Below are 27803 nucleotides of genomic sequence, written 5' to 3' on the forward strand. Positions count from 1 at the left end.
CATTAGACTACATGAGAGGAAAAGTGCTGGGACAACCAGGTTTTGGACATTTGATAGAGAAGCTGAAAGTAGAAATTAAACCAGTAGTTCTTTAACCTTTTCTTGGTTTTTCAAGTATGTAGAGATATACAGAATTTGGCATTCTGATTGATATGTAGTAAATATTAGTTAGAATACAAAACCTTCCAAAACTAATTGTGGTGGGTTGATCTGGCTGGATGCCAGATTCCTGTCAAAGCTGCTCTGTAATTCCCTTCCTCAGCAGGACTTGGGAGAGAGAACATAACAAAAGTCCCTGGATTGAGATAAGGACAGGGAGCGATCATTCACTGGTTACTGTCACAGACTTGGGGAAATAGTTCATGACCAATCAAATCAGATTAAGGTTATGGCAAATAAAGCCAGATCTTAAAAACACCTCTCTTCCACCAGGGCCTAACTTAACTCCCACTTTTCTCTACTTCCTCTCCCCCACTGATGCAGGGGGACAGGGAATGAGGTCTGTTGTTAGTTCACCGCATGTTCTCTCTGCTACTCTTTCCTCTTCAGGGGGAGCACTCCTCATACTTCCCCCTGTTCCAGTGAGAGGTTCCCTGCCACAGAAGAAATTCCACCACAAGCGTTTACAACATGAGTCCTTCCCACAGGGTGCAGTTCGTCACAAACTGCTCCAGTGTGGATCCCTTCCATGGGGTGCAGTCCTTCAGGAACAGACTGCTCCAGTGCAGGTTTCCCATAGGGTCACAGCCTCCTCTGGGCATACATCAGGATTATTGAGTCTAGCTTGCCCTGAATGGGACACCCCAAGAATCTCACCAGGTGCCTGAAACTGTTACACAGATGCTTCTTGAACTACGTCAGGCTTGGTGCTGTGAGCACTTCCCTGGGGAGCCTCTTCCAGCACACAGCCACCCTATGGTTGAAAATCCTTTTCCTGAACTCCAACCTAAACCTTGCCTGGCTCATCTTCATGCCTATTCCCCAAGTCCCATCTTGAGAGTGAAGAGGTGGGCACCTCCTTTTCTACTGTTTTCCCACCATTGCTAATGTGCTTAGTCTTGGCCAGCAGCAGGTCTATCTTGGAGCCATGTGGTGCTGGTTCTGTTGAACTTGGGAGACACTTCTTGAAGCTTCTCAGAGAAGTCACCTCTGCAGGTCCCACTCCACTACCAAAACCTTGCCACACTGACTCAAATGTACTAACCAACAAGTTTATTTTCGGCCAGCAGTACCTCCTCCCATATTGTCCACAGTTCAATTTTATTTACACCATCATCTTCAGAAGTGTAACTTCTGAAATACGCAAAACTGTATCAACAGAACATTCCCAGCTCTGTTTTGGTCTCTTACAGACATTCCCAAGCTTAGGCAATTGGGTTAAATTATTTTCCATGACTCACATAAGTCAATGGAGAGCACTGATTAACTTCAGTCTACATTTCAAGGTCATTTATATGTTGACATAAACTGAATGTTTTGAAATACCATCGCTCCACTCCTGACGTGATTGTAGCCATATCCATTTGAGTCAAAAGTATTACATGTAAAGCATAGTCTAGAATCAAAAACAAACAAACAAAAAACAGGATTTTTTTTTCTGCTAGGAGCTTGTGAAGCTGTTTTTATGCTATATTCTTATATATTAGGACAGAAGAAATTGCTCATTTTCTGCTTCCCATATTACACAGTTCTGGTGGAATTCTTATTTTTCTGGTTTTATCTCTTTTAACAGTGAGTCTTATTAACACATCAAAAATCTTCATGTGAAACAGAAACACTAATCATTGTCAATACATGTTTTGTATTTGTAATAGTAAATCCATATCAATAGTTAAAATACAGAATGACAGCTTATTTCTGAAAAAAAGACTACAGCTTTAAGATGGAGATTGACAAGCAGTTTTGCCTTAGAAAGTCTCATCCTCACATCTAATGTTGCCAATATCACAAGATATCACAGCAAAATATAGCCATGCTCATAAATCATTATATCACAGCTTGTGAATGGGCAAATGTTCTCATCCCAATCACTGAGCTCTTTTAGCAGTCTAGCAAGTTATGTTTGACCTGCTCATCAAACTGAAGAGCAAAAAGGAAATGCACAGACAGTGGATGGAGAGGCACAGCATGGGAAAGACATGGAACAGGTCTAGAAGAGGGCCTCGAAGACCATTGGAGTGTCGTCGTAATTGGGAACGGCGGGAAGAACGACATGGACTCTCAAGGGAGTCAGAACAGGAGAGAATCTAGTTTATTGCTACAGCTATGTTATATAGACTAATTAGTGGAAAGTACAGAAAGGAAACTCTTATTGGTTAGTAAAGTGCTACATTACCATCATTGGTCAGTGGGGTTCACCACCCCCTGACCCTCTCCTGCAGGGAGAACAAGAAGACAGACAAACAGCACCTGCAGGCTGTTTTCTGTCTTTGAGGATTGTTTTGAATCCGCCCATGAAATTCCCAGGCTAGCTTCTCAGGCAGGGCTGGCAGGCCATGGGGCCTGCAGCTTGCTCCAAAGCTAGCCTCCACATTGGAGGGTTGGAACACCTCTACAGTAAGGAAAGGCTGAGAGAGCTGGTGTGATCCAGCATGGAAAAAATAAGGCTTTCAGGATAATTTATTGCAGCCTTTCAATACCTGAAAAAGGAGATATAGGAATGATTGGGACAAACTTCTTAGCCAGGCTTATTGTGATAGGACAAGGTGTAATGACTTTAAAAAAAGGTTGGCTACATTAGATGTATGGAAGAAGTTTTTTGCAATGTGGGTGGTAGAACACTGGAACAGGTTGCCTGGGAAGTAGTGAGTGCCTCATCCCTTTAAACATTACAAGATTGGATGGGGCTCTGAGCAACCTGATTTAATTGAAGACATTCTTGTCCATGGTAAGGACACTGGATGAGGTAACTTTTTTAAGGTGTTTTCCAACTCAAATCATTCTGTGATTCTAAAAGGCATGGTGAAACATATGCTTACCTGGGTTTGTAGGTGGACTACAAAAACCTTGTTGCTTTCACATATGCAACCTTTCTCATACAAACCCTCAGCAGAGGAAATGTGGCTGTTTGAAGACACGCTTTGGTTCTTAAAAGCACTGCAGTAACCCTGAAATAATTCATGTAATGTGGCTATGCATCCATTTGCTCTGTCTGTTATTAAAATTTGGAACTAGCATGAGAATCTTAGGATTGAAAATTTACTAGAAACAAATAATTGTTATCTGGTTTTATTTCAAAGTGAGGCAGTGAACTAAACTGATGAAATGATTTAGCACCAAAAATTATACCAAATGCCAGAGGTCTGCTTCACATTCCTTCTTTTTCTTGTACTATAAGTTCTTGTCAACTGTACTTCCAAGTTGACTGAGACAAAAGGAGAAAAGACTGAGCTTTTTTGATGGCAGAAGCATATGGCTGACAGAACTAGTTATAAAATCTATGAAGACTGAGGAGGTCTTACTCAGCTCTTATGCCATCTGCCTGTAATTTTGGTGTTACAGCAAGGATTCCATACTGATCTATATTACTATTGTCTGATGGTATAGCTGTTAAGTTGTTGAACACCCTGGATTCCATAAGTAACCTTGTCCAGTCATATCTGAATTTTTTTTTCTCAAACTAAGATTTTAAGATGCAGTGTTATTTCTGTAGGGTTTTTTTAATGCTTGGATATCAGATTCTGGGTAGCTTCTCTTTCTCAAATGGTCAGTGTTTGTTTAGCACAAAGTCCTTTGTGATTTCTGCTTATCACCTCTCAATCTGGTGATAATTTATTTTGCTTTTTTTTAATTTTTTCTTCTTTTTCTCATTTTGTTACTTATTTTTCATTTGTCAGAGATGCCACTTTCATTATGAATCCCATGGAATAATTGTTGCAGATATGTGGGATAATCACTTTTTATGAAAAAGTTTCTCATAAAAAAAGTTTCACTAGTTTTTCTGTTATCTTGGCTAAAAGTATGGTTTAAAAATATTTCATATTGCTGCATACCATAGATTTTTTTTTTTTTCATGAATTAAAAAATGGTCCTGAAGTAATGTGACCTTTATTTTTATTTAAACTGGTTGACTAATCTGTCTATTTTTGACAAAAGGAACTTAATAATGTGTGTATCTCTTGCTTGGTTAAATTGAACCTGTTGCCTTGTCCCTTTTGTAGATGTAGCCAGGCATTCTAATGGATTAATGTTTTTCCTTAATGCAGTGTTTAGTATTTTCATTCTAGAGTTTATCCTCTAGTGACTAGACTACTATATTCTAGTCAAACTTTGGTTTTCACTGATTTCTTTCACACCAAGAAGATCAGGTTAGATGATAAAGAATTGCAGTAACTATTGTATTTATTGTTTGTGGCTGCTAACAATAATGTTTTTTTGTGATTTGCAGAAGTTTTAAAATGTGGAAATTAAAGGATGATTCCTTTAGCTTCTTTTCTCCCCAGGCATAATTTTAAATCATTGTAGTAATTTATGAATGACTGAATTTCTTGAAGATGTGTGTGCCCATCAATGGATGACAGTCATGTAAAGCCGTCAGAGTTTGACATACTTTATTGGTGCAAGAATTGCTGTAAAGATTTTCCTTTCAATTCAGAGACTATCTCAAAATTACTTGATTTGGCTTGCCAAGTAACTATAGTAATACTCCTGATGGCTTACAACTAAGTTGTGAGGTTGTCCACACATACAGTCTTTAGATTTTTATTTAAAATAATAAATCCTTTTTTCCCCTCCTTCTCCCAGAAAAAGTGCTAGCAAATGTAGTGCTGTGCAAATGAAGTGAGTTTTATTTTTTATGTGTTCAGAAGTTGGTAGTTAAATCATATAGTGTAGGTAAAGTTGTAGAATTGTCTCATATGTATTCATTGGGTGACTTCTTGGTTTATAAAGTTATTGAATTCTAAAGGACATGTTTGTCTCTATAGCAATACCTTTGTAGTTCCAAAGCATTCCAACTTATGCTTCTTTAGAAGAACTGAGATATGAACGTGAAAGACAAGATTAAAAAGTGTATGAAGGTATTCTGGTTTTCACACTCAAAATTAGTTGATTAAAATGAATCTTAATTTCTGATTAGCCGAACAATCCCCTCTCTTCTGAAAAGCTGTTTCTCTTCTTACTGGTTTAAAGTGTCCAGTGTCCCTTAGTCAGCTCTCAGTCAGGCATTGCAGTATTGTGAGAGTCTTGGTTTTGTGGTGCAGTAGCTTTAGTTTGAAAGTACTTTATATTTGAAATCTCTTATTTTGCTTGTCTTTATTTCTGTTGGCTTAATAATAGTTTTGGAGAGCTGGAATAGATCTATGTGTAGACTAATTCTTGGCACAAAGGAATTTCCTTATTTTGCCCAAATCAGCACTTCATAGAAGAAACTTGACAAGTGGCTAAAATGCTGATTAAAATCAGCTTCCAGTGCTATTAGGATTGCTGTAAACTGTAAATTTAAATTTGCTTATACTGTCAGCTAACTCCTTCTATATAGAGCATTCCAATGTTTCAGCATATCTCAGAAATAATACCAAGTTACTCATGCCTTTGGTTATGAATGAAACACAAATCTACTCCACTGTAAATGAAAAATCTAGACTGTTCTTTTTCCATTCCTCTACTTGGCCCAGAAATTTACAGAAAGCTTAGTAAACAGAACTCAAACCGTTGCCTGAACTTTAATTCTTACTCAATTCAGGTCAGTTCTGGTTGCATTTATTTTATAGCTCATGATGTGTAACTTTTTGTTGCATTGTCTAAAGATGTTGGTTTTTTTTCCTGCGTCCTCTAATTATTTAATAAAATAGAACAGCATTTTGAATTTCTAAAGTACCTTACTTTGTAGAAGAATGGAACACTATATTTGTGTGAGTATTGGGGTAGAGGTTTTACTGCACAATCCCTACATAATTTCCATATCCTACTGTGGTTTGTCTGGGTTTGTCACCAGTTTCTTACAGTATCAGTAACTAAGTATTGCAGCAAGCCAGTCAGTATAATCAGAATGTCTGAATTTCTTTGGCTGACAAACGTCTTAAATAAATTTCCTGTATCATGTGACTTCAGACCTATAACTTGGCCATATGTCTATTCAAGACTTTCTCTTAAAATGTAGAGTTCATAATCCATATTCTAATTTTGAATAAACAGGAGTAGTGTATCACAGAATCAAACAATATGCTGAGTTTGAAGGGATCAACAGGGATCTTGAGCACTTTACCAGTGCTCAGCCACTATCTGGGTGAAGAACCTTTTCCTGATATCCGACCTAAACCTCCCCTGACACAACTTCAGGCCATTCCCTCAGGTGCTGTCACTGTGACCACAGAAGAAATCAGTGCCTGCCCCTGCTCTTCCCCTCACAAGGAGGCCGTAACAGCAATGAGGTCTCCCCTCAGTCTTCTCCGGGCTGAACTATGTGAGCTCAGCTGCTCCTCACACGCCTTCCCCTCGAGGCCCTTCATCATCCTCATGGCTCTCCTTTGGACACTCTATAGCTTTAGGCTGTTCTGGCACCCAGAGCTGTCCCCAGCACTCGAGGTGAGGCTGCCCCAGAGTAGAACAGAGCAGAACAGGACAATCCCCTCCCTTGCCTGGCTGATGCTCTGCCTGATGTCCCCAGGACACAGGTGGCCCTCCTGGCTGCCAGGGCACTGCTGACTCGTGTTCAGCTTGCCTCAAACCAGGACCCTCAGGTCCCTCTCTGTGGCACTGCTTTCCAGCATCTCATTCCCCAGCCTGTGCACATCCAGGGCTGCCCCATCCCCAGTGCAGCATCTGGCACTACCCTTTTTGAACTTTATATAGTTGGTGATTAATTTGTGTACTCTGAACCTGAAAAGGTCTGCTACATGAAGTGATGGGTGTAGCTACAAGGAGAGATAAGGAAATGAAGATTAATATCTACATATAGGCTTTGATCTTGTGGCATTGTTCTGGAAATCTGCTTTATTTCTGTGAGCTGATTGAAGAATGACTGTAAATACTTTCTGTTGCAGATGAGCCAACACGTTCCTTGAGTGGTCTTATCTTGAAGAATAATGTAAAAGCACATTTTCACAACTTTCCGAATGGGGTAACTGACTTCATTAAAAGTGAATGTCTGAACAACATTGGTGATTCCTCCCCCTTAATTAGAGCTACTGTAGGTAAGTTTGTTCTTAATGCTGTCCTCTGCATACTGGAAAGGTTCCCAATATGGGTGAGAGCTGTACTAGGGACATAAATAGTTACTAAATTTGTAGAATTGTTTGTTTCTTGTAATTGTCAGCATATTTCAGTGAAATTTTTCTTTACTGTAAATATAGAGATGTCATACTTCAGATTCCTGTTATCTTAGAAGTGATACAGCAATTCATTTCAAATTTTTTGAAATTTAACTGAACAAAAGTTTATTTGAATCTGCTTAAATTGAGCTTGCTGCCAGCTTATATACCTAAAAACAGGAATGTGATAAAGGTTTGACTTAAGAACTATTACAGTACTCTGATTGCATCAATTAAATGCTTCTGTTAGCTGATTTTCTACACCCCACCCCTTCTATGCACACCTATGCTCATCCCTTCAGGGAATTGTCATACAGTGCATAAGGCATTCAAGTAAAGAGCTTCTGTCAGAAAACAGCAGATAAGCTGTGGTGTATAGAACTTTATAGTATCATAAAATCATGAAATGGTCTTAGAAGAGACCATAAAGATTATCTAGTTCCAGTGAGAAGTTTTATTTGTTACATGAATTTTTGATTTTGTAAATACCTTGTTTTGATACACATCTTTCATAAAATATGCATATTTGTATTATTTTTACTTAGTTCAAGGTAAAGTTGCTTTTCTATCTGAACTGATAGAAATTCTATCTGAACTGGCAAAATGGACTCATACAAATTCAGTCCTAGTTTATAAGTAGCCTTCTCTTTGATAGTACAATTTCCATGTAGTAATCTCCCTGGTCTGCTAAAAAACTGGAAAAACATAAAACATGTATTTGAATACTGAAAATGGGTGTGGGTGTCAGTTCAGAAAGAAATTCAGCTTCTCTCAGTTGACTCCTCTTATAAAATAATCTACCAGTTACTGTTTAGAATAACTTGCTTTTTCTATAGGATTCCTTCACCATGCATTCAGATTATAGATTAAAGTCTAGAGAAAATTACTTGTTTCTTAGCTTTTTCCTGCTGTTTTGCCAGTTTTAAAGCTGCTTTACTATGAATTCTATTAATGACCAATGTTACTAATGAGAGTAGAAACAAGTCTTTGAGTGTCAGGTACTCTTTGAATTTCAAGTTGTAGAAGTCATGCTTACTTCTTTGTTCATAGGAGTTTTCAGTGGAGTACAGTGGAGCTAGCTAAGAAACATATTCCAGCTCCATTTCTTTTGCTATCTTAGGGTTATTTGGTGATGGTCTGTGTGGTGTTTTTTTGGGGAGGTAGGGGCTGTTTGTTTTCAAGCAATTACTCTGTAATTTTTCCTGATAGGAAATGCTTGTGGATTAGTAGCTCAGTTATTGCTCAGCTTTAAGTGATCCTTGCAGGGATTATTAGACGTGTATGAACGCTGAGGATGAGTAGCAGCTGATGAACTGCATGCTTGCGTGTTGCTGTTCCGCATGTTTTTGGCACCCTTCTGTTTGAATTGTAGGATCCTTGTAGCTGTGTGACCTTGGTCAGGTACCCACTGGATTCTTGGTACTAGTGAGGTGTAAAGATGTTACTACCTATGTAGACTGCCTTCTTAACATGATATCCTGGTTTGTCCTGGTTGGCAGGTGGAGATTAGAGCTGCTCTTTCTGATGAGTACATGTTTTTGCAGTTCAAGCACTATCAATTTAATGAGTCAATTGCAAATATCATCTCAGGAATTCTGAGAGCAAGATGAGCAAGTACATCAAAATGGCATCAGAGAAGATTTAATGTAGTATTCACTCTCCTTTGTGGTCTCGTAACATCTAGTGCCAAAGGTGATGCTTTTTGGCCGAGATGGAGGCAAATAGATTAATCCCATCTTCAGAAGTCACCTTGCTAAGGAGAATGAGCACGTGACTTTTATGATAACTGCACACTGTTTTACCCTTACTTACTTTATCCTTATTCAAATCCCTACATGAATAACAGAGTGCATCTTCTCTGAGCTGTTAACCTTTGGTACAGGTTTTAAAACCCCATGTGCTAATTTTGTATATAGATTCAAGCTGCATTTGTTGAGGATCCACAAATCTACCAGGATATAAATACATCTCTTTAGATAGCATCTGCAACTGTTCTTAAAACTTTCTGGGGACTCTAGTCTGGGCAGGACCTTAGTGTATCTCCTAACTGAAACCAAGCAGGGAAAATAGTTTAAGTATTTGAGAGTAGTGGAGGAACTGGAGACCTTCACTGCAGGAGGAGATTGAAGGCTAATGATTGCCCTTTAAGGGGGAATTTTGTTATGAAGTTCAGCTTTTAAAAGTTAAGGAGCTCAGAAATCAGCTTCAGGAGTTACAGAAGCAAAGTACAATTTGTACAGAAGGTTTATAATGAGATGTATGGTCTAAATTGCATGCCAGACCATTCCATCCTCTGAAACCAGTTCTAGGACCTTGAAAAGATTCAGCATATTGCATCAAAGGAATAATGCAAAATATCTATTAGTGACTGTGTGTCCTGTCCAGAATGTCCTTTGCTCTGTAATGTTCTCCTCTATTCTTGTGTATTAAACAAGAATTTTAGTACTTTATTCCAAAGAAAAATGATACATTGTGAGTAGCTCAAGGAAAATCTTGAAGTTTTTCCATCACTTTTTGCTTGGGAGATTACTAGTTGTAGTGGTGTTGAGTTCTATGTTCATACTCCTTAGAATGCCAGTAGCATGAAGGGTTGTGCTAGCTGTTATGTTTTGCACTGGGGCAAAATGGGCTCATACAAATTTAGTCCTAGTTTGTAAGTAGCCTTCTCTGTCCCTGTTACCTAATTAATTTTGCCTAGGATTTCTATATTTGCTGAAAACAGAATAGTGACTCTTTGGGCTCACCTGTCTGTTTGCTGGCTCTCACATTTCCTAACTGGATGACCTACCACAGTGTTTAAGCTCTTAGTAGGTATCTTGGTCTTAGAATGTGTCCTTAATGTTTCGTGTAAACATAGTAAATTTGTGAACATGTAATTTATTACTAGATTGTATGCTTATTGAATGATGGATTTCCACATTCGTGCTTTCCTATCATAGTGAAAAAGAGGTGACTTGGGATGAATACTCTGTATTTATTAAACATCCAGATTTGTACAGTGTTTAGTAAACTTAGAGCCAAAGCTGCCCTGCTGTGTTGTTAGTTATAAATTATACAGATATATAAACGTTATAAATTGTAATTTCCTTAAATGAAGTTACTTGGTGCTTGATTTCTAATGTTTGAGCATTTCATACCAGCAGGAAGGAGCAACCCACCTTTGCTGTTAAAGCCCTTCAAATAACATTTGCAATTAAATGTACTCACTCTTTTTATGCATGCCAGTCCTTAACCTAGCTATAACTTTCTTAGCTGTTTAAATATTTGAGACAAGAAAAATATGAAAAATTTATATAAAACAAGTGAAAGCATGTGAGATCTCATTTTTTCCTTTCTTTAGGCATTCTGATAACAACCATTGCCTCAAAAGGGGAGTTACAAAATTGGCCTGAACTCTTGCCAAAGCTTTGTAGCCTATTGGATTCCGAAGATTACAATACCTGCGAGGTAAGGAGATTTATAGAAAATAGAAAATGATCATCTGAATTTCATTGTTTTTATCTCTCTCCACAGATCCTATGTATATGTGTAGTATTGTGTGTATATGTCTGTATGTATTTATACATGCCCATGTGTTCTTCTTGAGGAACAGTGACTCAGATTTGATAATTTTTCTTCTACCTGTAGTCCATGTTTTTACTGTTCATTCGAACAAATTGATTTTCTTTACATAAAACTAGAACAAGATTGCAGATGGATAATCACAGTATCTCAGCTGAGAAGTCTGAAATTACTGCTCCGTGATGCCTAATCTTTTAGGCACTATTAGAATCATTAAGTTGATGTTGAATTATGTCTTACATAAAAGTAGTATTCATTTTTCTTGTAACTTGGAAAAGTGATCAATTGCTGTATCAAGGTGAAATGAAGTGTTTTGTTTAGTCTGTACGAAGGGAAACAAGTAAATAACAGTTTCAAACAATGAGAAAAAATATAAAGCCATGTCTAATGTAAAAAATTAAGGATTATGATCACACCATTTGAATAACTTGATAAAGTCTCCATGAAAGTGTGAAACATTTTGTATAAAGTGAACCTCAGAGATGACTAATGATCCAAGATGATACGTTGTTGTGTAGTGTTTTGGTGCTTCTTTCTCTTGGAAAAAATACCCTGCATTTGAAAATTAAATTCAAATTGACCATTATCTCTGTTTTTCCCCATAGTGAATTATGAAAGGAAATACAATTATATTTGCAATTAATTTGGGTACTTCTGCCTCATTCTACTTACTTCCCAAATAAATTATCTTTTGAGTGTTCTTTTAAATAGATTTGGATAGATGAGCATCAAATCAAACTAAAGTTATCAGTTAGTCATTGCTAACTCTCTTAGCTTGAGAGCTGACAGATGCTCAGATGCTGGTTTAAATAAAATGTCTTTAAGAATATTTCAGTGTAATCATTAATTAGTTAACTGCATTTACAGCAGTAACTAGCTACATTTACTGTGTTGTGCTTAAATTATCCATTCTGTGTGAGGTCTCAAATTTTGTTTTCTTCAGAATGTGAAAGAAGGTACTTAATTGTTTATTTGTTTTTAAACAGGGCGCTTTTGGTGCTCTTCAAAAGATATGTGAAGATTCTGCTGAAATTTTAGATAGTGATGTGTTGGACAGGCCACTCAATATCATGATACCGAAGTTCTTGCAGTTCTTCAAGCACAGCAGTCCAAAAATACGGTAGGTTTGTGAGATGTACTTGCAGTTATTTGTTAAAATTCTGCTTACATTAGCAGCAAGGCTGCTATTTTGTACATCTGTTTAAAATCTGCTTAGCTTTTTTAAATAGTCTTGCAGAGACCCATAGAGGTTCCATACATCAGTAATTTCCATGTTTATCTTCATAATTAATTCAAGAATCTCACCTCTTAACATGTTAGTTTCTTACAGGTTTTTGCATATTATTACAAAAAATTCACTGTTGTGCTTGGGACTTAGTATTCTGAATAGAAATAACAGTTTTATATTCCTTTTGTAATTGCTTCAGCAATGGAAGAGTGAAAATTCTTTTGCTGACAAAAGCTTCTGAGTTCTGATAGAATAAAAAAGTTCTGCATTTAACTGAATCAAAATAAATGGATTCATCATCCCTTTACTGTAAAACTGCATTAATCTCTCCAAAGTAACAGTATAGAAGAAAAATTCCAGAATTAAACTGTTGCTAGTATTCATTACAAAGAACAGTAGTTTTCATCCTGAATTGAACCAACAGAGTGCCCCTGCCACAAAGAAGGCCAATGGTACCCTGGGCTATTGCCAGCTGATTTAAGGGAGGTGATCCTTCCCTTCGTCTTTCAGGTGACATGATATCTGAGGTACTGTGTCCAGTTCTGGACTGTTCAGTGCAAGAGAGGCATGGATATACTGGAAAGACTCAGCAAAGGGCCATATCGGGAGAAGCCAAGAGAGTTGGGACTCATCAACATATGTAAATACTTGAAGAGAGGGAGGAAAAAAAATGTCCAGGCTCTTTCCAGTGGCACCTAGTGACAGAACCAGAGGCAGTGGCCACATACAGAAACTCAGAATTTTCCTTCTAAATATCTGAGAACAGCTTTTTTGCTGGGAGGATGAGCAATCACTGTCACAGGTTACCCAGAGAGGCAACAGTCTCCATCCTTGGAGATACTCAGTAGCCAGCTGGACCTGGTCCTGGGCAGCTGTCTGTAGGGGGCCCTGCTTGAGCACAGACATCAACCAGATGACTTTCAGAGGTGTTTTCCAATCTCAACCATTATATGATTCTTTGTGGTTCTGTGAAATGCGTTTTATCTTCTCTTTGAAAATTACATTTGACTGCAGTAAAGTGGCAAATCTATTGCCAAGGGTAGTAGATAGTGAAGACTAAGACTAATGATAGAATTCTAATACAGTTTAGAAAGTCATCTATAAAAGATGCTCACTAAGAAAATTATGAAACTAAGTGTGAACTTTGTCTTATGGAAAGATAAACGTAATAATTCTCTGGAGCTGGGAGAGAGGCAGAAAAGCACACTGTACTTACCACACTGTACAGTCTTTCACTTCTTTCCTGTGCTGCTGTCTTCATGGCTTTGACAATTAAACCAGTTTCAAGTTAAAAGCCGGCTATCTGCCTACTGAAACTACTATTTTCAGTACGTAACGCTGAGGTATAAAAGGACTAGGAGTGTAAGTGCAGTACTTTACATCTATCAAAAGACAACTTTCAAACAATATTTTATGACACAGTCTTCCAGGAAATGTCTTAACATAATAGAAATTTGAAGTTTCAGTAGTAAAAATACTGTAATGAATCTTCAAAGGGTTCTACAGGTAGTTTTGCCTTGTGCTTCTGACTTGAAAATTTGACTTTTGTGTCTGAGAATGAAAAACACCTGTAAGAAATGTTTTTTCATGAAATGGAATAGAAAAAAAGTGCTTAAGTTTCTAGAATGTTTCTTCTACAAGTGTTTTAGTATGTATCCAACTGCAAGTGTGTTTGTGTTATAAGCTACATCTATATTGTGAGCCCATTCTTATCTCAGCAAATTCTAAACATAATGTAAAGATGGTTGCATACTTAACAACAAAGGTCAGGCTAAAATCTCACCATATTGACTAGTATGGAATTATTACTATCCGAGAAGATCACAGTCATGATATGCTCAAAAAGAGCATACATACTGTTCAGAACAAATATGTCATCTCATCCTAGCCTGTTTACTGAATACTTTATTTTAAAATATTTATTAAGTATATCAGCATATAAGGCATTACTTAAAATGTAGTTTGGTCATTTTGCTTTGTAATGCTTCAGATGCACAGATTTGTTCTCTCTTGCCTTGGAAGATACTTGGTTTATGCTTGTGATGCCTGAGTACACTTTAAAAAATGTTTTTAACTCATTAAACATATGTATTTTAAACTGTTTCTGTTGTAGGTCTCATGCAGTGGCATGTGTCAATCAATTTATCATCAGCAGAACTCAAGCTCTTATGTTGCACATAGATTCTTTTATTGAGGTAGGTGTGTATTCTTGGTTGGAGGTTTAAGTCAAATTACCTATCTTATTTATCATGAGGCTTGAACTGAATTGTACAACCACCTCTGCCCTTGAACTCCATTTCTCTTTTCCCATTCTTAGCTTCAGCCCCCATGGATTGAAGTTCACTCTGTATGCTTGTGCTCAGAGCTAACCAATCTAAGCAAAAGTAGTAGGTATATTTCAAAAATGTTCCCTTTTCCTACATAGGGAGAGCTCTTACTGTGTTAAGGTGCAAAAGTAATGGCAGCAGTCTGTCTCGTACCTGCCCTGAGAAGTGAATGTTATTGGGCCTGTCTGGCAGTCTGAATACTATTACTGAACTTGGATGAGAAGGTTTTGGTTGTCTAGAGTATTTGATTTGCTCCTCTTAGGTACTGGCACTATTTATGTTTAGGAGGAAAAAATAATCCAGAAGTACTGTTCTTGTACCAGTGTTAATACACAGTGCCATATTTATGTATAAAATATATACTGAGAGACAAGAGTTAATTTGCTAACCCATATATTTTTAGAAAATAAAGTAGTATTCTGGGGTGTGCATTGGGCAAGTACAGAAGTACATCTTCTTTAGTCAGCCAGTAATGTCAATTCTAATCCAAGCTGAACTTGACGAACTGAGGTTTTTTTGACTGTTACTACTTTCCAACAGAATCTTTTTGCACTGGCTGGCGATGAGGAGCCTGAAGTACGCAAAAATGTTTGCCGTGCTCTGGTAATGTTGCTGGAAGTTCGGATGGATCGCCTTCTTCCTCATATGATTAGTATAGTTGAGGTGAGTCTCATTTCCTAGATGTTCTGCAGATTCCCCTGTTTGACACTGCAGAAATAATAAACAAAAAGCATTCATCAGAACAGGTATGTTGCTCTTGCACTTGCTGGTTCTTTGTTTCCCTCTAAGACTGAGATTGCAAAACATTATTCTTACCTAATTGCAGCTTGACACTGAGTTTAACAAGCAATGCATATGGTAGTTGTTTATTCTTCATTAAATCAATTATCCCAAAGTGGCTGGGATCACAGCCAGGCATTGCTTGACCCTAAGTGCAAAGATTATGTTAAAAATCTGACTCTGGTGGTGAAACTGCTCCAGTTTACACATTGAAGTTGTCACTTTTTTGGGTGTATTGACCATAACCAGGATAAAGCATATTATTTTACATTGCTGAGATGCTCTTTGACCTACTATTGAAAAGGTTCTGACATAAATGTTCTATTTTATACAAGTAACTTATTTTTATATTGTGTAGTACATGCTTCAAAGGACCCAGGACCAAGATGAAAATGTGGCTTTGGAGGCATGTGAATTTTGGCTGACTTTGGCTGAACAGCCAATTTGTAAAGAGGTATTATGTCGGCATCTTACTAAGTAAGTATCAAGAGTTACAACTCATATTTATTTTGACATGGTCCTCTTAAAATTTCAGTTGACTTGTTCATGGATACTTTTAGAGGCAGTGTATATGTCTTGCAGCATGCTTAGAAGAATTCCATAGCTAGTTCTTGTGCACAGTAAAATTGAAAAAGCCTCTGAGGGTTTCAGACCCAGTGAACTCCAGAAATAATTTAACTGTGTCACTGTAATGCTTACCTCGAATTTAACAAGGTGTTACACTTCACATGAATGCAGAGACTCTGTAAAATGCACTTAAGTGAACAACTCCCCCTGACTTTGTCCATAATATCTGCTGACCATGAGCATGTTGTCTTGACTACTGGTAATGAAGGCATCTGTGTGCAGTGCTTCTGCGTGCATAGTCATGTGAAGGGTTCTTCATTTTAAAAAAAGCATAAAACAAAATTACACAACTTGGATTTAGAAATCAATTTTGTATCAATTACTGTTACAAGTTAAACTTGAAGAAAGCCTGTAAAATTTGTCCCTTTGTACTTCTACAGCCTGAGAGTAGTTCAGGTTTCAAAACCTACTTTTTCAAAGTGTCAAAAAGTTTTCCTATGCCTCAAGAGATAGATCTTTGATTGAGGGGAAGTAAATATTCATGTGGGTTGTGTAAATATCTTTTTGTCTGTAACGGTGCTTGCAACTTTATCCAGACTATTTTGAAGTCTTTTACAACAGGAAATTAGTTCTTCAGGGCTGCCAGCAAATGAGTACTCTTTCTTTTCATATATGAAGATTTTTTTAATAAGGAGAGTTCTTTTAAGACTTTGAGTGGAAGAATAGAATGACAGAAGAGACACAACCTTCTCAGCAAAAATAAGCATTAGAGATATGAAGTAATTAAAAAAAGAAAGCAAAATTTTGGTTTTCCTAACCAACTAAAAAGTAGAAAATTGAGATTAAAGCATGTATTGTTGCAGAGAAAAGCTAGGAGTTTAAACCAGGAGAATAAGTGTTATGAGAAATTATTCTTAAATTTCAAAATGGTCTGATTTAATTCCTACTTTTGTAGTTCAAAAGGCAAAAGAATGATAGTACATAGTACCAAGTTCCCAACACACACCACATAGTTAATAACTACTACTATTAAGTCTCTTTTGGCCTACATGAACCTTGACACTACAACAGCATCATACTAATTTCTTTTAAAAAAGCTTTTCAATTTCTAGAAAAATAAATTAATAAGAGTCACATCACATTTTCATCATGATCTTTCAGTGTCATGTGTGTTCAAGGCAACTTATTTGCTGGCAAGTCCTGTTAGATTAGGGAGCTATATAAGTTTGTCAGTACTCAATAACCTTAAAATTTCGTATGCTAAAGTGAAAATGGGATGAGATCTTCCTAAAACTTTTTCACTGGCTTCTGACATCTCTTCCGTTTTATGCCTGTAGGCTTTCTTACAAAACGTATACTTCACAAAGTATGCTGCAGAAATGCCAGTGCATTAGTGATAATGTTTATACTTTCTATTCCTTCAGTTAAAGTTTAGAACGTAATGTGGCATTGCAGTGTGTGAGTATTAGACCCTGATACCTTCAAAAACAATACTCACCTACAAAATATAGCAAGATTGAGTCTGTCACTGTTGCTGCATCATGTGTGGTTATTATTAGTTTCATTTGGCTTATATACTGTTATGCATTTTTTCTTTTGCTGTGGTGAACGTGTTTTAATAGGAAGTATTTGACTTTTTTCCTTAGTACTTTCTTAGCTATACATCTGTACAGTTGGAGCTCCATAACCATAACCTGTTTAATAATTAAGTACATGCTAGTATGGATTGGAGAAGATTTCTGCAGTGTTTAAGACTTGTCTTACTAAAGTAATTATGAGGTAATAGGAGAGCTTAATGTAGTTAGGCTTCCATCTTTAATAGTAATGAGGTAGTGTCTTCATTGACAAGTAAATAAAGTGACCAGTGCTGTTGGCAAGAGTCAACTTATCATGCGTATTAGGGGATTTTGAATTCGTACTGAAATTAAAAGTTTGTCATTTGGAATAACACTTTTTCTCATCACAAAGTATTGATGAATCTTTTGACATGGAACAAGATTTAGGTAATAGCTCTTTTTATCAGGCTGAGGTATTTCTCTTTTGAGTTGGGAGGTGAAGGTTACGACCAAAATTATTGTAAAACTGGTTTGCTATTTTATGTGTTACTTTAATATGTGTAAATATTTCTTTGTAGGCTGATACCTGTGCTGGTAAACGGTATGAAATATTCAGAGATTGATATTATTCTGTTGAAGGTGAGCATCAGTTTCTTTTACTCTGTTGGAATAGTTGGTTGGGCTCTGACCTATAAATCAGAATGATTCACATCAGAACAGGCAGACCTAGCCTACCGTCTCTTTAGTAGAGTATTAGCTTTCTGGGTCAAGGTATAGTGTTGCAAATACTAAATGCAATTGATGCTGTGTTTGTTGGAAAATAATCTGTGGCTCTCCTGCTTTGCCTCAGTCCCCTCCCACAAAATTTAGGCAGAGCTGGGATACTGTTACCATGAACTACTGCAAGAATGCAGTATTAAAAAAATGTTCAGAGCTAATTCTAATGCTTTCTGTGTTGAATACATGGCTTTTTCCATCATTACATATGTCTGTGTCAAAATTTCTCGATCACTTCTTTCTATTTCATTCCCCTTGAGTAATTTCTTAACAAGAAGGTTACTTTGGGGGTGAGCATACCTCTCTTGCTTGTATCTTCCTATTGCTTTTCTGGTAAATGCAGCTGTAGAACACAGAAACTGGCATTTTTTTAGTTGAGCAGCTCAGGTGAGATGTGAATCTTTTATACACTTACAAAATCTTGAACTAAAACTACATTGTTAACTTTCTTCAATACAGTTGGACTAGTTTATCTAATAAAACAATTTGATGACAGGGGGATGTTGAAGAAGACGAAGCTATTCCAGATAGTGAGCAGGATATAAGGCCTCGTTTTCATCGTTCGAAGACAGTAGCTCAGCAACATGAAGAAGATGGTATTGAAGATGATGACGATGATGATGATGAACTTGATGATGATGATACTATTTCTGACTGGAATTTAAGTAGGTCAAAGTAATGTGTGAAATGCTTTAACTAGAGCTACTTGCATAATACAAGAGCCACAGTAAAAAGACAAGTTTGTATATAAGGAATACCAAGGCTTTGTTTTTGACTTCAAAAATAACTATCTGCTGACATAATTGGTGGGTATGTTGGAGGGGGGAGAGCCTTTGAGATGACACTTTGTCTTTTTTAACTGTACTGGCAAAAGCTATCCATCTGTAAGCTTATTTTGAATATGGCAGATGGAGTTACAAATATTTATTTGATCCAATTCAATGGACCTTTCAGACTTAAAATTTTAACTCTGTGAAATAATAAAAATCCTGTATCACTTGTTTAAATTCAGTTTAAAAAGAGAAAAAAAAGCTTTGCACATTGATAACTGGAGCAAACTTAATAATGCTTTCTTTAATTTCAGTCTTCCCTCTAAAATTGTGTTATGTTTGGTTTGGTTTGGCTTGTTTTTTATTCCCATGTGAACATTCTACTATCTATGTCCACTACGGGTATTTCTTTTCTCGGTGAGGATTTTGCTTTTCAATACACTACTTTAGTTGTGAAGATAAGAGGTGGCTCTGAGGAAACCAGAGTTCATACGGCCTGTTGTGTGGGTCGTAGGAGGTCGAGGGTTGTAGGCTAGTAGGCTATGTTATAAGGAAAGAAAACACTACAAACTGTTTTCTAAGTTCAGTGACAGAAAATAGCTAGTGAAATTCTGACAAATCTGGTTTGAATTTGCTTTGCAAGCAAATTCATTGTGGAATAATGCTTTGAGATGTGGGCATAGCCACATAAGGTTTTTTTTCCCCAAGGCCACAAATTTTCAAAACAGGTGAATATAACTTCAGGCTTATGGTTGATGTATCTGAAGAATTATTGTTGTTGAAAATATGAGTACAATATGCTTGTTTCTGTAAAGCTGCATCTTGGAAAAATGTGTAGTTTTATATTCTTAATACTCTTTTTGTCACTGCTGTGTGTAGAGATTGCAGAATTAAATACACATTTTCTGAGAAAGAGCTCAAATGACATAAGGTGTCCTGTGATGCATGGTTTTGATTAAAACGGTGAGAAAGCGGAGGTTATTCAGGAATTGTGATCCAAGAGAGAAAGAGTAGAACAATTCAGAAATCTGTAATGACATTTGTTATCTGGATCTGAGAAAATTTGTATTATCTGAAAATCATAATTGTATGCCCTATTTCATATCCAGTGTTCTATATTTGACTTCCGATTTGAACAGAGAGGAAGCACCAGCATAGCTTGACAATTAGCAGCATTGCTTACTAATTAGACCAGTGCAATTCTGTATGACAGATTAAGAAGGAACTGATATTATAATAAAAATAGCTTTCTAAGAGCTATGGCTTTGCACAGGAGCACAGTGAATCCCTCTGTAGTGTAGTGAATATTTTCCCTCCTAGTGCACTGAGAATTCACTGGCAGCTCAGAGTTAAAAAGGGGATTATATTGCCTAACTACAATGGTTTGTATAATAAGCAGAGATTAACACTGTTAATTCCCTTCAGGGAAATGTTCTGCTGCTGCTCTAGATGTCCTAGCTAATGTATTTCGTGATGAACTTCTGCCACACATCTTGCCACTGTTGAAGGAATTGCTCTTCCACCCCGAGTGGGTAGTTAAAGAATCTGGTATCCTTGTTCTTGGTGCAATTGCTGAAGGTAAGGCAACAGTTCATACATATCAGGTTGCTGATTTTTAAATTGGTTCTAAAGTAGCTTGGATGAACTTAATAATGCAAACAAGTATATGTCCTTAGCTGCTTTGGTTTTGGTGGTTGTTTTCTTAATCTACTCATGGGTGGTTGCTATTATTTTATTTTTTATTTTCAAATTTATGCATGTTTGGGAGGTTAGATTACATAATTTCTTTTATTTCTCCTTTTCTAAACTTTGTAGTATAGGGCTGTTGATGTCTCTCAAAATACTACCTTGATTTCAAAGAAGATAAATATTTAATAGATTTTAGCCTTAGATTTTAAGTGTTTTCAGAAACGGAGAAAACCACTTCTGTGCTTTCAATACACTAAGTGTCTTTTGTAGGTGGTCCTCCAATTCAAATAGGCTAACTTCCATTCTTTTTTACTTACAGTCTTGCTTGTTTTTTTGCCTGAAGTTCCAGCATCTCTGTTCCTTTTGCAAGCTGAAGTAGATTTGGGTTCATGCCTGGATTATCTTTTTTTCCCCCCTCACTGTCTAATGAACATACTTTTTTTTACTGTTACTAGAAAAGTTTTAGTTAGTTTTGATTTGAAGTCCAGCAAGGTGGAAGTTAGTACTTCTGGCAAATTTCAGTGTCTTACTTCCCTTGCTGACTTGAAGGGTGCAGCTTTTTTGATCAATATTTGTATGATTTTAGGAAAAACAAATTTGAATTTCTTAAGGAATCCTTTTTCATGTGATGATTTATTGTCAAGACTGTCTTTCTCTGCTTGGTATTTTCTTGCTTAATCTTGAGTAGACTGAAGTAGGAACTTCCAGCTTTAGAAACTATTTGTATGTACTTGCTATACTACATTCAATAAAGCAGAATTTCTGGAGACTGGGGAAGCACTGAAGTAGAAATGTAATTGGAAATAATGTAACTTTAATTGAAGCGTTAATTGTCTAATAATTTCAGTTATTATATATTATAATAATTATAATTGTTTATGTAAGGGTTTTTTTAGAACATTATATAAATTAGGTAGTCTTGCTTTGTTAAAATACTTGTATTTTTAACTTTGCATATTGTGTTCCTATGTGAAAGAGATTGAAAATATGTCTCTCATAGAAAACACAATAGAATTTTTCATTCATTATGATCCTTCACTAGCTGTATTTTTCTTTCCAGGCTGCATGCAGGGTATGATTCCATATCTTCCAGAGCTAATCCCTCACCTTATTCAGTGCCTCTCTGACAAAAAGGCTCTTGTGCGCTCCATTACATGCTGGACTCTTAGTCGCTATGCACACTGGGTAGTTAGTCAACCCCCAGACACATACTTGAAGCCATTAATGACTGAGTTGCTAAAGCGTATCTTGGATAGCAACAAGAGAGTACAAGAAGCTGCCTGCAGGTAAGCCAAAGCTTAAACAAACATCGCTATCCATGACACTGCTTTTGTTTCCCATAGGCTATTTTCATGTCCTTATCAGTGAATGCATGACTCCATTTCTAGCTCTTAATGTATTCATTCTCTTAAATTGGAGTAGAGGCAACTTTCTTCCAAATAATAGTAACATGGGGAAAGTTAATGTCTATTTCTCTTGTGCACTTTGTTTTCAGAGTGTGTAGAACAGCAGCCTAAATAATTTATTGTACTAAATTAGCTGTTTGCAACACTTACTTTCAATAGTTGCTGTGTCATTGACCAGAAATTTGGCATTTTTTAAAAACATATATGAGCTCAGATCTGATTACAGTGGAAAGCTGTCCTATCACTGGATTACTGAAACTGTTTGTACTTAGCTCAGCATTACCAAAACATTTCAGTTATGATTATTTCAAGGGATATTTTCTTTCTCTTGAAGCGAGATGTTGAAAAGTGAGATTCCCTTCTTCCCCTTGTCTACTTTAAAAAAAGTGAAAATTAATTGCTTAATTAGTGGACACAGCATTAATGGAATGGGCATGTGTACATCCCCTAGTGCATCAAGAAAAAAATTATGTATCAGTTTTTATCAGACTGGAGTATACACAGCAAGCTTTCAGTGTTTCTTCAAGAAGCAGTTATATCTGCCTCTGAACATCAGAAACATCATCATCATCATCAGCCACCCACAAATGTCAATGGTACCTAAGGACAGTGATGAATTCAGGATTCTTGGGCTAAGCTTTGCTCAAAAGGAATATATATCCTTGCCTGAGAACAGATAACTGACTTTATGAAATGTACTTAGTAAAATTTAGGAATTAAACACTGTTTCCTTTTTGTCTCCAAACATCTGCAAAAATTTGGCTAGCAAGTTTGAGTAGCTTTAATGAGTTCTCTATTTATTCTGTTGAAAAAAAACAAACCCAAATGCAAAACCCAAAAAAACAAACAACACAAACAAGCAACCAAAAAAAAATCCCCAGAGGGAAGTCTTCCACTTCTCTTCAAGCTTTCCTTGTCTAAAACATGGCTGAAAATCTGCATATGGTGAACACAGCTGTGTTATGATGTAGTTAAATAACCTCACATGGTGCTTATGAAGGACGTGCAATGGGCCATGGAAACCAGGAAATCTAGAATGGAAGTATTAAAAATTACAGTACACCTGATTTTTTTTTTTCTTTCTTATAAGTCTAGTATCAGACATACTCTTGTTTTGAGGTACTTTCTTTAGAGCAGAGATTTACTAAAATTGCTATTGCAACTAAAAATAAACTGGGAAACATCACTGTAAGGAAAATGTAGAGTTGTTACAAGTCAAAACATATTTACTAGCTTTTTAAATTGTAAGGAAATACAGTGAACCTTCTTGGACAACAACAAAGAGCTTCATCCCAACACTGAATAGTTGCATACATTATTTTTGTTTACCAAATTGAAGATTGGCCACAGGATGTTTTTATGTAACATAACTCTTCTGTATGGTAGCAGATGTCTGACATTCACTTCTGTACTTTCAAGAAGCTGCTGCTTTAGTTGGTGACACACAGAATGATATTTTATTGAAATGTTTTCCTGCTCAAGTTGTATGCCTTTCTGAAAGAATACTTCATAATAAAATAAAAATAAATAATTAAATAAATTAAGTAAGAATGCTAGCCATTTAGAGTTCTCAGTTCTCTTGTGTTAAAAAACTGCATTTCTATATTTAGTAGCACACTGGATTGTTCACTTCATGCAGTGATGCATGCATTTTTAGTGCAGAGACAAGCTGATAATAATCTTATTGACAAAGCTAGGCCAGTAAATCTTCAATAACTCCATAATTTTCTCTTTCCTTAATGTTTCTTTGAAGTAGTGTCTCTTGTGTGGGGGGCTGGTTTTGGTTTTGTTTCATTTTGGATGGGTTTTCTTAATGCTGCTGTTGAAACACTGGATAGGCAAGCTGAAAAATTTCCATTATGTCATGATGTGTGCTTTGACCACAAGCAGCTAAAACTATTCATCCTCTATATTTGCTTTTAGTTTTCCATGTCTTTCTGTATCTTTATCTAAGTGAACAGCTTATGGTACAGGGTAATGTTTGCATTGTACTGGCACAGCAGCACCAAAATCTGTGGGTGCAGCTACTGTGTACATTAAAGACAGTGGTCCCTTTTTAACTTAAATAATCAGCTTTTGTTGTGGTGTTTTCTATTTTAGCTAGTATAAAATAAACTTTTCTGTTAATGCTTTTCTTTTTAGTGGGGGCTTCTGTGTATCTCTGATGAGTTTTATGGCAATATTTAAAATTTTGTTCTTGACAGTGGAAGAGCTGGATCCTCATGGGTGATTCTGTGTTCAGTCAAAAAAAGATCACAGTTATTTAAGTATTACCTTTATGGAAGCATATTTTACATGAATTTGAGGACTTCAGTACAATGTTTAAACAGAAATGGCATTTTAAGTAGGGCATTTTGGGGTAGTCTTTTTTCATTATTTCCAGGGTACTAACCTGTTTTATTGTCCTTTAGTGCCTTTGCTACTCTAGAAGAGGAGGCTTGTACAGAGCTTGTTCCTTATCTTGCATATATACTTGACACTTTGGTCTTCGCATTTAGTAAATACCAGCATAAAAACCTGCTCATTCTTTATGATGCTATAGGAACCCTAGCAGATTCTGTAGGACATCATCTAAATAAACCAGTGAGTATACCTAATGTTCTGTAGGACTTGCCATATTTGAAAAACTTTTTTAGTGTTTTTTGTACAACACTTTATGTTATAAACCAGAAATGCTGATATTTCTGTGTACCTTGTATTAGTGCTACATGCTTACAGATAAAATACATGGACTGCGCATAATTTTCCCACCACACAAATGTTTGCCATTTTGAGTAAACAAGCAAAAGTGTGTGGTGTGTTGTGAAATGTGCTGTTCATCACGGTCTTCATGCTTCAAGTTTTTTAGCTCAGAGGAGATATCAGTGTAGATACCCCTTTGGACAAAGCACAGATAACACATAGGCAAATGTGGTGGGTTTTTTTTACATGTAGTGTACATGTATTAATTAGTAGATGTAGTTGTCATATGTTTGCATCTTACAACAGTTATTGAAACTTGTTTTATTTCTCTGTAGCGCTTCAAATGACATAGATGTTCTAGAAAAAAACATTTTTAGTTTTTTCCATGGTTTCCATGGGCATTACTTGCCCTCTGGACCCCACACCATCAAAGGACCTGTTTTTCAGTCTCTGTCTGAGCCTGGCCACCCTGACATTTGACAGTAGCAGGAGGAAGCAAAATGGCAGCTCCTGATGAGTGTGGGACTTTCTTTAGTTGGTTAGAATTTTGTACCTTTAGACATAGCAAAATCTCTTGTCTCTTTGAGTACCTTCTGTGAGCATTCTAGAGGTGTCTTGCTTAATGTCTTTATGACTGTGGCTGTGCAGTGCCAAGGAAGTCAGCTTTATATAGGAGGGCTAAGTGCCTCCTTCTGGAGGGGTAGGAAATTACTTTCTTCATGATTAGTTTGAGGAAGAAATTTCAGAACTTGTGGTCGTGGAGATAGGATTGTAGCATCAGGGCAGTAGAAGATGGTTGAGAAAAGCAGGTGGCAGATGTGGAGCCACAATGTAAATATAAAAATGTTTTCTGTATGCCTTGTGGCAGTCAGATAGATAACCCAGGCAGCTATACTGAAACCACACCTGCAGGAGGAAATTCCCTCTGTAAAAGTACTTTATGTGCATTAGGAAAAAATATCAAACACAAATTGTGAATTCTAGTACTAAAATATTTCTATGAATTGCAACGATTAATTTAATTGCAGTACACCTGTTTGTTCTGTCTTTTTGAAAAAGTAGAATATATGTCAGGTTTTTTTTAACTTCAAAATAAAGTGGTATGCAGTAAAGTGTTCTAGCAGCTGATGCATTTTCATCCTAAACAGGAATATATTCAGATGCTAATGCCTCCATTAATCCAGAAGTGGAACATGCTGAAGGATGAAGATAAAGATCTTTTCCCTTTATTAGAGGTAAATATTAAAATGTGAATATTTTTTATCAGCTCATTTTAGAAATTATGTTTTTTACTGAAGGTGTTCCTCCTAGGAAATATGACTATAAAAACTGACGTTTTAGCTATTTTCCATTGGGGAGAAATAATTCTGACTATTGTAAGAAAATTTTATGACTGAATAAATGTCCTTAGGTTTAGCAGAAATCCTTTAGATTTTTTCTGCCATTTTTGGTTTTGTTTGATAGGATTATTTTAGAAAAAAAAGGGTTCTATCCTCCTTTTATTCTTGTCTTCTCTCTCCTTGCTCTCCCTTCATCCCTCCATTAAAACTATTGTCAGACAAGCTGAAGGTATGAACCAGGCCATGTAGTCTAATGCTCTGTACTTGCTGAATGTGAAGCACCTCTAGAGGAAAACACCTCTAGAAAAATTAGTTTTGTAACTCTTAGGTTATGTAAGGGCTTGTTCATGGCCAAGATACTGCAGCTTAGTGTAAGTGCTGTCTGAATTATTGTAACTGGTTTTGTATGCATTTTCTTGGCTACCTCTCTGAAGATGCTGCTGCTGAGAAATTTTCTCAACTGTTGTACACAGGAGTGAGTAACAACTTGCTGATAGTTGCCTTGGCTCAGCTAAATTGGTACCGCCTTTCTATGTTTGTATTTACTTAACCAGTTACATGTTGGTGTACTTAAAATCCTAATATCTTCCAAATTGCCTCTCCCAAGTAAAAGACTCTTCAGAGATGGTCAGTGAGGACAAGTAGTGACTTTCTTTCTCCTCTTTTTTTTTTTTAAATTCCAGTGCCTGTCGTCAGTTGCTACTGCCTTGCAATCTGGCTTTCTTCCATACTGTGAACCTGTGTACCAGCGTTGTGTAAATCTGGTGCAGAAGACACTTGCACAAGCCATGGTATTTTGCTATAACTATTCCAATGTTACTTAACTAAACCAAAGTGTTAACTATGTAAAATTAGAAGTGTGTGGGGAAATTGAATAGCTAAATGAAGGTGCGGCTCTGCAACTTTTTTATGTATATTCCTGAGAAAATCTAGTGTAATTTTGAAAATGTGTACTTATTTGTTGCAGTTGCATAATGCTCAGCCAGACCAATATGAGGCTCCAGATAAAGATTTTATGATTGTGGCTCTTGATTTACTCAGTGGTTTAGCTGAAGGACTTGGAGGCAACATTGAACAGCTAGTGGCTCGCAGCAATATCCTGACACTAATGTATCAATGCATGCAGGTGAGATGAGTAAGCTATTTGGTCCACACATTATTTTTATTCAGAAAATCAGAAACTCTTCTAGAATTGTAATTTTTTTTCTTCCTCTCTTTAGGACAAAATGCCTGAGGTGCGGCAGAGTTCTTTTGCATTGTTAGGTGACCTGACAAAGGCATGTTTTCAGCATGTCAAACCTTGCATCGGTATGTTTCTTTTACATGTTTAATAACTTGTTTTGCAAATGTCTGAGAGGTTGTATTAGCCATTGTTATGCTCTCTATTCTGTACAATACCCTTTTTATGGTATTGTACATAGTAATTTTCCTTTATTAACAAGAATCTGTAGTCTTTTGTCCCTTGAATTGTATGTTAAGAAAACATGCTCCTATTTTTGTGGACAGTGCAAAAGCTCATTTTTCTTTATTTTTATAGCTCATTTTGTTGCGCTAGAATTTATTTTTAAGTGAAAATAGATATAAAACATAAATCAAAAAAGGGCTAGAGAATAGCTTTTACTTGGTTTTCTGTTTTGTTTTTTCTTTGTGTGGGAAGTAGCATCAGGGATACACTTCCACAATATTTGCTCTTTCTTCCCACAGACACTTTTGAGATACACTTGCAAAATTAATGCTTGGATAGGCTTGAAATTTAAAATTAACCTGGCAGATGATATAATGACCTTTTTGACTCACTTATCTTAAAATTTAATCAAAGATGTGATTGTCTTCTAGTCTTTCTTGTTTTTTCAAGGGTAGCTGAATATAT

At 36.5% G+C, this 27803-nt stretch overlaps 1 protein-coding gene across 6 annotated transcripts in view; it reads left to right on the plus strand.

The window, feature by feature from the left end:
• TNPO1 (transportin 1) overlaps positions 1–27803 on the plus strand; it is a 69954-nt gene that overhangs the window by 30155 nt on the left and 11996 nt on the right. For 5 of the 6 annotated variants that reach the window (XM_058827092.1, XM_058827094.1, XM_058827090.1 and 2 more), the window contains 15 exons: positions 6984–7133; positions 10591–10697; positions 11798–11931; positions 14153–14234; positions 14907–15029; positions 15505–15623; positions 17848–17908; positions 18543–18711; positions 20242–20394; positions 21566–21791; positions 24323–24494; positions 25742–25828; positions 26617–26724; positions 26901–27059; positions 27154–27241. In XM_058827092.1, coding sequence (XP_058683075.1) covers positions 6984–7133; positions 10591–10697; positions 11798–11931; positions 14153–14234; positions 14907–15029; positions 15505–15623; positions 17848–17908; positions 18543–18711; positions 20242–20394; positions 21566–21791; positions 24323–24494; positions 25742–25828; positions 26617–26724; positions 26901–27059; positions 27154–27241 — 1938 coding nt within the window. Of the gene's footprint in view, positions 1–6983; positions 7134–10590; positions 10698–11797; positions 11936–14152; positions 14235–14906; positions 15030–15504; positions 15624–17847; positions 17909–18542; positions 18712–20241; positions 20395–21565; positions 21792–24322; positions 24495–25741; positions 25829–26616; positions 26725–26900; positions 27060–27153; positions 27242–27803 lie in introns of those variants that run through there. The other variant, XM_058827096.1, reaches the window with a different exon arrangement.

Source organism: Poecile atricapillus, chromosome Z (genome assembly GCF_030490865.1).
Source record: "Poecile atricapillus isolate bPoeAtr1 chromosome Z, bPoeAtr1.hap1, whole genome shotgun sequence".
Lineage (NCBI taxonomy): Eukaryota > Metazoa > Chordata > Aves > Passeriformes > Paridae > Poecile > Poecile atricapillus.